Consider the following 14523-nt stretch of genomic DNA (forward strand, 5'->3'; position numbering starts at 1 on the left):
CCGTCCTGCCTCTTGGCCAGTTTAAGAAGCCATATTCACTGTCATCTGCCCCACTGTGCCACATCCCACATAGGCCTCTACGCACCCAGGCCTGCTTCTCAGGGGATAAACCAACCCGCATCCTCCCGTGCTCCTAATCTAGAAAGCGGCAGCTCGGAACGTCGGACAAGACCACACAGAGATAGCCAGCGTTCTCGTTGATAATACTGTTTATTGTCCACGGACCGAGCGGTCACTCGAGAATGACACAAGGCATCGGAGACATGCGCTGTCTGCTTGTCGACTTTCAACAACTCTCACGTGTTCCCAGCACAGGAAGGTCTCAGACTTCATATTCCAGCAAAATCACATTGCCCCAAAAGTAAAAAAAAAAACAAAAAAAACAAAAAAATCCAAACAAAAACGAACAAGATCAACAAAGCTTTAAATTACGGCGGCAAGTCCGATATTTCTTAATACTTATCAAGCAAAGATTTGGAAATAACTACAATGTAAACTTTATTTTAAATATTTTGAGTTGCTTGCAGAAGACAAGAATAGAGGGAGGAAAGAGCAGTGCTTAGAACATAACATATAAATTAAACAATGCTGAATGGAGAGCCTTCTTAAACTATATATATATGGCAATTATTTACTGTTGAGGGTATTTGAGTGGCTTCTCTCGGCCACCACCAGGTACTTCATCTTGACTTTTTTTTTTCTGCTCAGCATGGCTACAAGACTGATGTGCGTAGACTGAATATAAAGGCCATCTTTTAGAACCAACCTACTCAAAGATTCTTTGCTTTGTAGTAATTGGAACTGGAGAACAAAAGATGGGAGACGGAAAATCAACGATACTCAAGGAACTGAAGAAAAGGTCTGAAGGAATCACCATCATAGGCTAGCTACCGCGCCATTTCCACTCTGGGTCCAATGCTCCCACGATGCAGAAACCTTTGAAAAAAAAAGGTGCGAGTCTAACCCCTACCAAGGGTAATAAAAAACACAGCACAGGAACGATTACAACTGATGTCAGAAACAAACCAACACATTAAAAAAAATCAGCAGAAACAGGAGTAAATGTTACATATGATAACACCGTACAGGAAGCAGACGGGGGTGGGGTGTTATACTGATTGGAGGGTCTGGTGTTCTCGTATATACTGAAATCACAAGGACTGGTCCATTATGACATCTTACAAACTTTCTATCACTGTACAGCATGAAGACGCCCTTGGAGCGGGCCGGATTCCTGGAGAGTCCCCTAGTCTGCCCTAGAAAGGGAGTCATCAAAATCTGTGCTGACCAGGTCCCGGGTAGGCATGGGGGCTGCATGCCACTGGTGGGGGGAGGGGGTCAGGAGCCTTACAGGTGCTTTGGGGTCACCGCAGAATAGAGCAGGCTTAGAAGATGACTTTGGAAGAATTCTGCAGAAGGACCACTCCCAGGCTGACAGACTTCAGTTTCACTGTGTGTGTTTGCATAGTGTGCATGATAAACTCAGAACAGTTTATCTTTAGAACACAAGTGGGAAGAAAAAGGAGATTATCTTTACTGTTACTGAGAAATTTCTGCCTCTGCTAACTCCCATTTTACTGGCATCAGGAAACCACCTTTAGGGAACAGATAGGTTCCCTAGTTCCCTATGATCTTTCTTAACTGAGAGATCTTCGTAATACAAGAAATATAAGCAGAGGTGGGTACACCTGTAATTTGGGTTCACATATTCTCTAAAAATTCATCTTTAGAAGAATGTCTCTTAAAGCTGGCCAGAGTCCTGGAGGCCCAGAAAGCAATGAGAATTTTACTGACGCCACCTCCCTCCAAAATCCGTCCTTCCCTGGGGAGGACTTCATTCTACGCTTCGTTAACTTCACTCTCGGGAACCCCTGCATGGCACAGTGACGGTCAGTCTTTGAGGGAGGTCATACTCTAAACCTCTGGCACCTGCTTGGGGGCCTCTGAGGAGTGTTGGGGGACAGAGCGGGACCCAGCTTTTGATGTCCTCAGGATGTGCAGACGGCACAGCCAGCTCATGCCACCAGCCACACACAACCCCTCGCCAAACAAATTTGTGCCCCTCCACCTAGATGCCGGAGGCCAGAAAGAGAAGCAGGGAGCGAGGGGCCTCAGCAGCTCAGGAAGGAACTACAAGGGCAGCCAAGCCCTGCCCCCGCAAATGTCTGCCCCAGGGCAGAGGTTCCGCCAAGGGCTGGGGTGTGTGTTGGGGGCCAGGGATGGGAGTCAAAGGACTTGGCTGGAGCTGAAGCTCGTTGTCCCCGCATCGCTACGAGGCCTGGGAGGGAGGCTCCCGATGGAATTCTGCAGATTAATACGATTAACTGGGGCTCCATCAAGAGCAAGCCACTGGTCCAGGGCTGCTCCCAGACACACAGAAGTCACAGGTACTGGGAGTCCGTGGTGGGCACGGGGGAGTCTGCGGGGGTACAGGGCACTTACAAGGGGCAGGGGCTGCCACCCTGGGGCCAGAGGTGGAAGCTGCAGGAACTGAGGGACATGCCCCTCTCAAGAGGAAAGGGACCTGGTAGGCCTGCTACACAGTCTGGCAACGACCCTCAAAAGTTTCTGCAAAATGCACACTTCCAGGCTCTGCCCTGACCAGGCTGGGGAACCCTCAGGTGCTGCCTGCTCGGCGTTTGTGACAGTGCCAAGGCTGGGCCTGGGAGGGAAGCCCGAGCGTCCTGCCCCCGCGCGCGCTCAAGGATGGGAGAACGAGTTGCGCAGTGTCCAGGCTGGCGGGTGGGGTATGGGACCCACCTCTGCCTCCAGACCCACAACGATGTTGAAAAGGAAAACGGGGGTGGGGAGGAGAATCACACTAATTTAGACCCACTTGGATGACTGTTTTATTCATGCTGTTTCCAGGAAGGGATGTCGGAGCTGGACCAGTCTGAACTCTTGGAGGCTTTCAATTGGCCACAGGGGTGCTGGTGGCCTGCTTACGGGTCCTCGATGTCCAGAAACTCCTGCTTGGGGGGTGCCGCTCCACGGTACCATGCACAGGAGCCGTCGCTTCTCTTGATGCAGGCGAAGAACTTGGCCTGGTGCCCGTTGATGTTCTTCTCCGTGACCCAGTCCATCCAGAGGCACTCGTCTGGAGAGGAGATGTAGCACGGGATCATGGGGCAGCGCGTGATCTAGGAAGGGGGACGCAGAGGTGGATTCAGTCAGGGACCAAGGCCACTCACGGGGGCATCTCCAGAACCTGGCAATGCACCTGGCGAAGGTGTTCAAGGGCAGTTTGCAGAATGAATGACCAAGTTGAGTGCACCAGGAAGGGAGGGAGCTGGGACTGGAGTCCAACCTGCTCCATCAGTAGCCTTTCCTGAGCCCCATACTCTCCAAATGGTAGTAGGCAGCCTGTCCAAGGCGGGACAGTACACTGTCTCTGCACCCCCAGCTACTGCAAATGCTCCTCCACTTTGGGCCATCTGGTCTACCTTCTCTGAGCATGACAAACTGGCTTCAGCTCAGCCCTGCCCTCCTGGGAGTATAACAATAATAACAATAAAGGGTCTTGAATCTACTGGATAGGTTAAAATCAGATTAAAAGGACGTTGTCTTGCTCCCAAGCACGCATGGGTTTAGAGGGGATCGGCAAGTAGCATTTTGGCAAAAGAACCTGAGTTCACAGGAAGGTGAACACCTTCAGGCCAAGCAAAGAAAAAGGAGGAACTTGCTTCTTAACTTCATGTTAGGCACAGAGGAGTTTGCTGGACTTACGTGTAGCTATAGGTCGGAATTCACGTTCTGAACGAGCTAAGGACAGGAGGGCCCATCTACCAGGATGGGCAGGAGGGCTGCACAAGCAGCACCAACCGGCACAGGCCAATCCCTGCAGCCTGCACAGGGCTGCGCTGGGCCAGCATCTTCTGGATCCAGACTCGCATCCTGTGCTGGGGCTGGGGGAGGGGCAGTGCTGATGTGTTAGGAGACAACAGGATGGGAGCCTGCGCAGCCGTGGAGGAGATCTCACCTTTTATGGCTGTTTCTAAGCATTAGCGCCGCTGTAACTGTGCTTGGTGCAACCTCTGGGCCGCTTTTAAGAAGAGGGGCTGGGGCTTCAGCACACAGACCCCACATTTACACGGACCCATGCATGGAAATGGCTGGTATGTTGGCAAAAGCATAGCACCCGGGACACTCTTTCACAAGGCACACAATTCTCTGCACTTGTACATTTGTAGAAAGATACTCCTAGGACCATGTTCTCCCCACTAAACTCCTCCTCCTAGAAGGCTTCCTTCCTAGAAGCTACAGGCCACATGGTCAGATTCCCCTTACCTCCCAAATGTCCCTGGCCGGACATTCTCACTTGTGGGTAGGCCACACCTCCCCAGAGCCCTGTCCTAAGTTGGGACTCCGTGGACTGAGAGGCCCAGGAAAGCCAGGGATCAAATCCCAGCAGTCCACCCACCTGGAGGAGGTGGTGATGAGGTGAAGCCTGGGAGGAGGTAGTGGTGGCTTACCTTGCACTCACAGCCCATCTGGTACCTGTGGTTCAGGCTCTTCTTCTGGGTGGTGCTCAGGGTGTCCCAGGGCACGATGAAGTCACAGAGGGTGATGTGCATCTTGCCATTCCCCTCGGCCTTTCCTGAGTAGACAGGGGTCACCAAGCTCAGGACAAGTTATGGGTTCTCATCCTTCTCCTGCATTTGGATGCGGCTTGGGCATGGGGAGGGTCAGTTCTGACAGTACTGTGTGCTGTGGGCTCAGTTGTGTCCCCTCCAAAATTCAGATGTTGAAGCCCTTACCCCTAGCACGTCAGGATGTGACTGAATTAGGAAAGAAGGCCTTTAAAGAATTGATTAAAATGAGGTCATTAGGGTGAATCCTAATCCAATAGGACTGGTGCCCTTATAAGAGGAAGAGATTAGACACAGACAGACACAGAGGGACGACCATGTGGGGACACAGGGAGAAAGTGGCCGTCCACAAGCCACAGAGAGAGGCCTCAGAAGAAACCAACCCTGCCAACACCTTGATCTTGGACTTCCAGACTCCAGAATTGTGAGAAAATAAATTTCTGTTGTTTAACCAGTCTGTGGTTTTCGTTATAGCAACCCGAGCACACTCACACACTGTGGAATATTTATTCTGAGTATAAAAAGAATGCAAGCTCACTGTAGAAAACTTAGAAAAGGTAGGAAATAATTTTTTAAAACTTCTCTCTTTTCATTACCTAGAGCTAAATTTTGATGCATTTCCTTCCAATATTCTTTTTTTTTTTTTTTTTTTTGCGGTACGCGGGCCTCTCACTATTGTGGCCTCTCCCGCTGTGGAGCACAGGCTCCGGACGCACAGGCTCAGGGGTCATGGCTCACGGGCCCAGCTGCTCTGCGGCATGTGGGATCCTCCCGGACCGGGGCACGAACCCGTGTCCCCTGCATTGGCAGGCGGACCCCCAACCACTGCGCCACCAGGGAAGCCCCTTCCAATATTCTTTTATGAACACGTATTCACACACAAAAGATCATGTTGTACGTAGATTGTATTGTTTCCTGGATTTTTCCACCAAATATTTATTCCTAAACATTTCCTCCATTTGATGTTGAACTTGTAATTCTGGGTTGTTCCGTTATGAACAGTAAGAACAGAATTTTACAAAATCAGAAATCTGTCCTGAATTCCTTTTATTGGGGATGATGAGACACTGTTGGTACCTTAGGCTCCTGACTCAGCCTCCTTCCTCCTTTTGTGAAGAGTTATCATTGGTGACAGCCCGGGCATTAGCTGAGCAGGAGAAAAAGACAAGCCAGCATATTCTGGTGACTGACAGAACCTAACGAGGGCCAGGGAGGTCGTCTAAAATCTTGTCCCTCCTGCTACAATGGCACCTTGTCAAGAGGCACAGATGCCTAGTGATGACACCAGAGCCTGGCAGAGAGCGACACGCGATTTCCTCAGAGGCAGACAGGAGCCCCGGGCTGCACCCTCAGCATCTCAGCTTGACAAAGCTGCAGTGCATCCGACTTAATGATCTCAGGCATAGCCCTGGCCACGAACAATCTGCTAATAGAAACATAGCTCAGCGAAGCGCTGATGCAGCTTGTCGTCAACTGTGCCCCATCGGGAGGAAGTGAAACAGAAATCTATTGCCAGGGGAAAGATGAGATGGGCTGCCTGAGGCTGCGAGCGGCACCAGTGACATCGTTTGCCACCTGCCCATCCTTGGCTGGGCAGGTGGCAGGAAGCAGTCCCCAGGTATGAATTCTCATGCTCTTACTTCTTCTTTAAACACGCCTCTTACCTTCAGGAGCTCTATTTTTCCTTGTATCTGTTTAGAGTTGTATGACATTCCAGGTAAAGAAAGGGATCAAGGAGCAGAATGACTACTGTAGCATTCCTGATCCTAATAACTAAAAAAATATATGTTTGGGTGGCCTTAAACTTCAAAAATAGCTATTTTTTTTCTAGGCCTGTAGCTATTTTCTATGAGTTCAGAATAGATGAGGAGCAAAATGGACAGATGGCAAGTAACTCCTTCCCACAGCCTGGTTTCTTCTGGCATTTACTACCTTGCCCAGCCTGGTCATTCATCAGAGGCAGGCTGAGTACTCATTCTAGTCCCTCCCTCCAGACTTCCGTAGCAACTTCCACTGTGTCAGGCGACTGGCACCAATATCCCACTTCACATTGTTCTTTGCCTTTCTTACGTATCTTGTTCCTTAACCAGCTCATAAACATGAAGGGTAAGGGTTGTGTCTTAATCCTTTTTTATCCATAGTTCCTTGCACATAGTAATGGCTCAATAAAAGTCTGCTGACGATGGCGTGGGTATCTGTTCTAACAATGGGCTTCATTATCTTTTTCTTGCTGTCTTCCTCTTTAATCTTTTCACCACCAATTCAAACTTCCACAGAGAACGGACAAAGGCAGGGCATGGAGATGAAATGGAAATTGTATAGTTTCAGTGGTCCCAGTTACTGGGCTCACATGAGCTTTAACTGTCACGTGTAAATGGTGTAGCATCTCAGAATGTTAAAAGGCGACCCCTTTCAGTAGACGTAATTAAGACTTGGTTGGGCACGTGAGCATCTGTCTGCCTTGGAAAAAAGCAAAGTCTTTCTTGGCTACAGAAAAACAGGAATTAATTAAAATTTGTAACTGAGGGTTGTATGTTTATTTTTCCTTCCGGAGGAGAGAACTGTAGAAGAAAATTACAGGGCCGATTCCATAACAGTTCCTGAACACAAGCGTCTCACGGAGCCAACTCAACATGTGAAGTTGACTCATCAGCCCAGGAGGAGGTGGGCTGCCCCAGGCTATGTGGTCACTCGTGGGGCTGCAGCCAGCGCTGGCTGAGTGGTTTACTGCGCCCCGTGATTCTTGGTTAGCCCATTCTGACTCCAGGAAAACAAGATCTAGAGTCTGTTCTTTAGAAATTAAACACCAGATTTGTTCCAGAGCTGTCTCGCCGAGCAAGGGAAGGAAGTCAGATTAGAGACGTCCCTCTGTAATGGGGTGAGTCAGCCACCAGTGGAAGTGCTTTTTATTAATCTTATGTTCCACGGCCAGTTAGGGAACTAAAATGTGTCCCATGTCACTTGCTTGCTTCCAATACTAAATGTGAAGTAGTCAAGATGATAGGCACACAGTTACCACGTGAATTCCTCTTCAAGTGTTTTTAATTTTTTTATAAGTGGAGCTACAATTTGGATGGTTTCATATGTATGTAGCAAGCTTCTGAAATGTGTGTGGCAATTACTTGTATAACTGTCTTCTGATTCAGCCTGGGGACAATTGAAAGGGCCTGTGATAGGAGCAGCACAGGTCACATACATGTTACATGTTAAATAGCACATATGAATGGCTGAGCTTCCACGTGGGAAAAATATCAATGTTATCACGAGTGACTTGAAATTATGAGGCTTTCTGCATTTGACTCACAATGCTCCCTTTGGACATGAAGTCTTTCCCTTTCAGAAAAGGGTCTGAGCACAACTGATTTTCCCTCCACGTCCCCCAAAAGAAATAAAAGCAACCACCAGCAAACAATCACCACGCAGCCACCACGTGGACCTCCCCTCTTGTCCTGGACCCACCTGCTAAGCAGCCCTGCGGTCTCCTTGCACTCTCGGGGTAAGCGGAATGGGACAGGACCCAAGCCCCACGCTCTGCGGAGACACTGCTGGGGCTCCTGGCTGCTGGACATAAGCCATCTCCCCGTCCTGCCCCAGGATCCGGCCAAAGGGCCCCATGGTCTGGACCACCCATCTCGTGGAATGAAGGGCGGTGCCCCGCTCCTCAGAATCTCGGGGCAAGAGGCAGGTCTGACTCACTGAGAAGGGCCCCAGGACATGAAATAATGTCCAGAGGCTACTGACCTCGAGGGAGGTGACCAACCATGGCTGCTGGGGCTCAGCTCTCCTGAGTGTGTGCAGACTGGCTATTTGGCACCTCTGGAACAAAAGGTCTGCCTTGACACAGAGGAGGGCAGGTTCTCAGTCCTGGCCGCACACTGGACTCTCCTAGGGAGCTTTACAAATGCTGATGCCGGGGCCCCACCCCTGGAGATTCTGCTTGAATTGGTCTGGGGTGCCGCCTGGGCATCAGGATTTTTGCAAACTCCCTGTAGAATTCCAACGAGCAGTGCATGTGGAGGACTGCTGGGTTAGGCGTTGGGGCAGTGAGACTTCTAAACCTGGACCAGTGATGGAAGAAGCAGAGTGTAACAGACCCAGGGGTCAGGCGGACCAGGGTCTAAATCCTGGCGGCACCATTGCACCACTCCCCGGCAGTGTGACGCTGTCAGGGGTGTGCTGAGAAACGCCTGACCAGCAGCTCTCCTGGGAGGAAAAGCTCTGGTGTGTAGCGTTTGCCCTAATTCTGTGGTGTAAATACTCCCCCTCTGGCCAATTTCAAGCTACCACCATGACATCAACGGAAGTTTAACAATCGGCTTGAAAGTGAAAGTGGGTTCAGGCACACACCACGGGACCTGGGAGCACGGCTCCAACCTCTACTCCTCAGTTTTCCTCATCTGTAAAATGGGGATAATAGGGGGTAGTGAGGATTAAATGGAACCCACATGGAAAACATTTGGAGAACGTCAGCGCCAGGAAAAGGGTGCTCCTATTTCAATTAACAGGGAGCTGGTGAAGCCTGATGTAGAGGCCTTTAAGACAGAGCCTCAGCGTGGGTAAGGATTCAGCTGGGCATGTCTGGAAGCAGGTCCTAGCCCACACTGAGGTCGCTTTTCCACCAGGAGCCGCCCACGACAGGATGCAGGCTCTCCCTCCTTGAATAAGGGCTTCGGCAGCTCTGCAGTTTGGCCAGACAGCCCTTAGAGGGCAGTGTGGAGACCCAGCAGGACGGCTGAGGCTCTCATTTTAAAGGGTGTTAGAGACAAGGACAAAAAAAGGACACAGGAAATTAGAAGCCTTTGATTTGCTAGGGCAATAAGGTCCCTAAGCCAGGTGTGTCTCCGCCAGTGCCATTTCCTGTGCTACTGTGATGTCACAGTCAGGTTGTCAGCTCTCTGCACTGTGATTTTCTCCTCATCCACTTATCTTTCCTACTGTACAAACAGTAGATACTGCAAATGTGAAATGGTGCAGCTGTTTTGTAAAACAGTCTTGTCAGTTCCTCAAATGGTGAAACACAGAGTCACCGTAGGTCCTGCAGTTCCACTCCTAAGTATCTACCCAAGAGAAATGAAAACACACGTCCAGGCAAAAACTGGCACACACATGTACAGAGCAGCATTGCTCATAATAGACAAAAGGCAGAAACTACCCCAGTGAAATGCTGAATGGATAGGCAAAATGTAGTACATCCATCCAGTGGAATATTATTCGGCCATAAAAAGGAGTGAAGTTCTGATACATGTTACAACATGAACAAAACATTAAAAACTTTAAAAAACATTATGCTGAAAGAAGCCAGACACAAAGGACCATATGTTACATGATTCCATTCATAAGAAGGTCCAGAGTAAAGAAATCTACAAAGAAAGATTAGTAGTTGCTGCGAGCTGGGGTCAGGGGAGAATGGGGGTTAGGAAGGTAATAGCTAATAGGTATAGGGTTTCTTTTTGACTGTGCTGATGGTTGCACACCTCTGTAAATACACCCAGACCCTTGAATTATACACTTTAAATGGGTGAATTGTATGCTGTGTGAATTATATCTCAATAAAGATGTCAAAAAATAATAGGTGCTCAAAATAAAACATTTAGGAAGTTCAGAAGGGCCTATAAAGGAAGGAAAAAAATCTCCCATTATCCCCAAGGAGAGGGACAAAAGTCTTGAGGTATTGACAAAGAAACTCACAGAAGCAGGTGCTGGATGTGAGCATTTTGTGGAAGGGAGGGAGGTACTTGTCCAGGGAGAGATTCCAGAAGCCTCCTTGGCCCCGCTGCACCTCCCTCCCTGCAGCACCGCCCTTGCACGGCCAAGGTCAGTACCTTCTCCCGACACTACATCTTCTGGGTCCTGGCACCTGCTAGGGTCTCTGCCTCTTTGTACCTTTTAAGCATTCACTCACTATTCACATTTCCCCACGTGTGAAACTTAACTTACTTTCTTTAACTTCTTCTCCTGTCCCCCCCAGGTGGGAACATGGGCTTCCTGAACAGCAGGGCCCCAGGATCTCTCTTCCTGAACTTCCTGCCATGCCGAGCACAGAGCTAGGCACCCAGTGGGCACCCGCCAAACATGTGTCGAAATATGTGAATAACCTGGATGGAAGAAAATCCCCCAAATCATGGAGATTTGGACTTGGAATTAATTTTATGATTAAATTGGGATTTGGGGAACAAAATAGGATGTCGGTCTAGGGGAGGTGTCCTGTCTCTTCTTTTTTCTTAAGTGTGTGATCTGACTCCTACTTTCCCTAGAAGAGGACAGTGAGGTTCCTTGGCTGACCCAGACAGCACCGGCCAGTATGGGGGCCACCAGCTGCAGATGGCTGTTCACATTTACATTTAAATCAATTGCAGTGAAGTAAAATGAAAGCCCCAGCCCCTCAGTTGCACCAGCCACAGCTCAAGTGCTCAGCAGCCATGTGTGGTTCATGGCGGCCATACCGGACAGCACGGGCATACAGCATTTACAGCATCACTGGAGGTTCTGTTAGACCGGGGTGGGGGGTCTCAACTCGGGGTGATTCTGCCCCCACCCCGGGAACATTTGGTGATGTCGGAGACGCCACGACTGGGGGGAGGATGTTACAGCAATTAGTGGGTAGAAGCCAGGGATGTAGCTAAATATCCTACATGCATAGGAAAAGCCCCCCAACAAAGAATGATCGAGTCTCAAATGTCAATAGTGCTGATTATGAGGACACCTGCTCTGGACTCTGGGGTGGGGAAGCCTAGGTGGGTGGGCAGAGGAGGCAGTAGAAAGAAGTAAAGGGAAATCATTTTATGTAAGAATAAAAGAGTATAATTTTTAAAAGAGATGCAGTGATAGACAAAATGTGGTCTATCCACACAACAGAGTATTATTCAGCCTTAAAAAAGGAGGAAATTCTGACATTTGCTGCAACATGGCTGACCCTTGAGAACATTATGCGCAGTGAAATCAGCCCATCACAAAAGGGCAAACGCTGTAGGATTCCACTTTTATGAGGTCCCTAGAGGAGTCAGATTCACCGAGACAGAAAGCAGAATGGAGATGGCCAGGGCTGGGGCGAGGGGGAGTTTAACAGGCATGGAGTTTCAGTTTGGGAAGATGAAAGTTCTGGAGATAGATGGTGGTGATGGTTGTACAACAATGTGAATGTGCTTCATGCCACTGAACTGTCCACCTAAAAATGGCTACAGTGGTAAATTTTATGTTATATATATTTTATCACAGTAAAAAAAAGAGGGATACGATGAACAAAGCAGCAGGTGAGTAGAGAGCATAATAATATCAAGAGATTTAAAATGAGGTTTCCACTCTCCTTCCCCGCCTCCTGTCCAGGCTTGAGCACTTCCAGCATCTCACCTCTTTTGAGTCCACCTGACCTCGCATTTCCTATGAATACTTTGTTCCTTCCCATTAAGTCACATTGGTTCCACTATTCTAACAAGGGGAATGCCTAGGACAGGAGGAAATTCCCTAATTTTCTGACGGGCATTAGGCAGGGAATCCCCGAGACTTCCGAATAGCACTGTGTGTATCGTCAGGGCTCTGTTCCACTTCGAGCCGCCGTGCCTCCCCGCCCCTGGACGGTCTCTAAGAACGTTCCATGCCCATATCCACATACACACCTGCAATGAGATACTCCTTCTTTCCTCCAATGTCCAGCGAGACCCCACACACTGCGGAGGAGGGGGCCGTGTAGATAAACTCTATGTCCTTGTCAGGTCCCTTGAACATCTGGAAAGAGGAGGATGAGGAACGTAAACGAATTGGGCGGCACAGCCACGTTCCCATCCCGAACATGGCGGGCCGCCCCAACCTGCACCCCTGGTACTGCCAACAGGGAAAAGGGGATGGAGATGTACCAGTGAGACAGATTAGAAGATGACCATTCCTAATGCACAGGATTCCCTGGAGTCGCTCTGATTTACTTCTTAGTGTGGCAGTTGTCACCAGGCTGGGCATGAGACTGTCATCCAGAGGGACCCACCTCAGATAACACACCTGCTCTCCCTACCACCTGTGAAGTCATCTCAGAATCCCTGGGGAGGGGCTTATGTATCTCCAGGTGATTCTGACCCATCACGGAGGATCACCACTTTTGTGTATTTCCAGGAATTTTAAGCACTGGATACTTGACGGGAACCAGAGCGGAGAGGCACCTCTCAGTTAGGATGAACTCCTTGGGCAAGTGGAGTTTGACTTTTCAACTTGTGATTTTCTTACAGCCTCTTGGGAACAGACCTGCTGCCCAGGTGAAGGGGTGCATTGTTCCAGTGCCCGGGCAGGAAGTGAGAAAGCCACAGCCAAGGAGCTCCTGCGGCCCCATCGGGGACAGTGACAGGCAGTGGCCTGAGTGTGGCCTGAGAACTGCCCTCCACGCCAGTTTTGGGGGTGCAGGCTGCTGGAAGCCGGATGAGCGGGGGTGGGGGTAATGGAAAGGGGAGCGCACGCATGCGCCAGGACCACACAACAGAGGAGGTTAAACACGGCTGTAGATCACAGACACGCGGGCTCCACGATTCTGCATGAAATGCATCAGGACTCTTGCTGTGGCTAAACCGAGATTAATGGCGTTGCTTGGTTTTGGGGGGAAGAGTTTCAACAAGCAAACTCAAATGGAACAGGGTCATCCCAATGTCACGATGAACTGGCTTTGCAAGAGCTACACCCCAACTCATGCCAAGAAAGATTACAAATGACGTCTGTCACCAAAGGGCTGAAAGTGCTTCCTTGCTGTCAACACCTGCCTTCTCACGACCCCTCAGTGAGTCGTGAGAGCAGAGATAGCTGTCCTTCCCGCTTCATAAATAGAGGTGTAGGCACTGAGACACTGGGTCACCTCTTTAAATGACATAGGCGCAATGATTAAGCATTTCTTTGACCTTCTGGTAACATTTATGTTCTATTTTTTATTTTTGTAACAAAATTAAATATGGATGGCCACAACTACTAACCAGGTCGAAAAGCTGTTCCTCCAGCTGGAGCCTAGAATCTTCTTCCCTCTTATAGACCAAGTTAGTTATTGTCAACAACAATAACCTTCCATCAGCACTGGTCCTGTCTTCCCAACCTCCCCGCAACGTCCTCCCCCCCTCCCCACCACGCCCTCCTCTCTCTCCCTCCCTCCCAAATACGGGCTCCTTGCCATATGACCTTGAACACAACCACCATTCTGAAAACCTAACAAATGCCACCACCCCCTCGGTCTGCAGCCCCCAATGCCTCCCGTCCCTCCCCTCCCCCGGCGAAGCATCTTCTCCGTCACCGGCCAGGCTGCCATGTCCATTTCTTCCTCAACTCCCCTCTCTCAGGAAGTTGTCCCTAGCACACCTGTCCACAGGCGTCCTCCTCTCTCCAAATCCCCCCTCCTCTTAGAACATAAAGCTAACCAGGCAAGACTAGAGTCCACCCGCAGTTTGGGGGAATTCGGTCATCTGCTCTCGCATTGGTCGTGGGCTCCCAGAGGCAACAGCCAAGTTCCCACTGCCTCTGAACCCGCCATGGAGAGGTGAAGAGGCACTCACAGAACGTTCCACGGATGCTGTGAACTTGGTACCTTAAGGCTGAGGCTCATGAAGATAACACATTTCTGAAATAACCTAGCTGATGGGAACAGACCACGCCCACACAACTTCTCAGCATTTACGGATTAAGGAAAATCAGATCCACTTGTGGCTTGATGCCCTTGCTCCTAGCTGTCTGCCTCAGAGGTGGCTGGACCGAGTCCTAGGGACCCAGTGGTACACTGAGAAGGTGGGGGAGCCCCACCTGGTCCCCGGCCCTGCTCCCAAACCTCCCACAGCTCTGCCCAATGCAGCAACCCAGGGACAGTCGCCGTTACCTTTATTTGCTTGATCTCATACTGAATCCGCTTGATGGGGTTGCCGTAGATGTCATTCCCGGAGTCCACCTCCTTCTCACTGACGGCTTTGGCCCTGATCACTGC

The 14523-nt window shown here is 49.9% G+C and overlaps 1 protein-coding gene across 1 annotated transcript in view; it reads right to left on the reverse strand.

Moving 5' to 3' along the window:
* Positions 1–191: 191 nt before the first annotated feature.
* The window catches only part of TIMP2 (TIMP metallopeptidase inhibitor 2), a 51238-nt gene continuing 36906 nt past the window's right edge, over positions 192–14523 (reverse strand). Inside the window, exons 2-5 of the mRNA XM_081218828.1 lie at positions 14419–14519; positions 12203–12311; positions 4473–4597; positions 192–3140 (exon numbers count right to left, since the gene is read on the reverse strand). Of these exons, the coding sequence (XP_081074954.1) occupies positions 2943–3140; positions 4473–4597; positions 12203–12311; positions 14419–14519 (533 nt within the window). The 3' untranslated portion in view covers positions 192–2942. The remainder of the gene's footprint in view (positions 3141–4472; positions 4598–12202; positions 12312–14418; positions 14520–14523) is intronic.

The sequence above is a fragment of the Mesoplodon bidens genome (genome assembly GCF_964165515.1).
Source record: "Mesoplodon bidens genome assembly, chromosome: 19".
In the NCBI taxonomy this organism is placed as follows: domain Eukaryota; kingdom Metazoa; phylum Chordata; class Mammalia; order Artiodactyla; family Ziphiidae; genus Mesoplodon; species Mesoplodon bidens.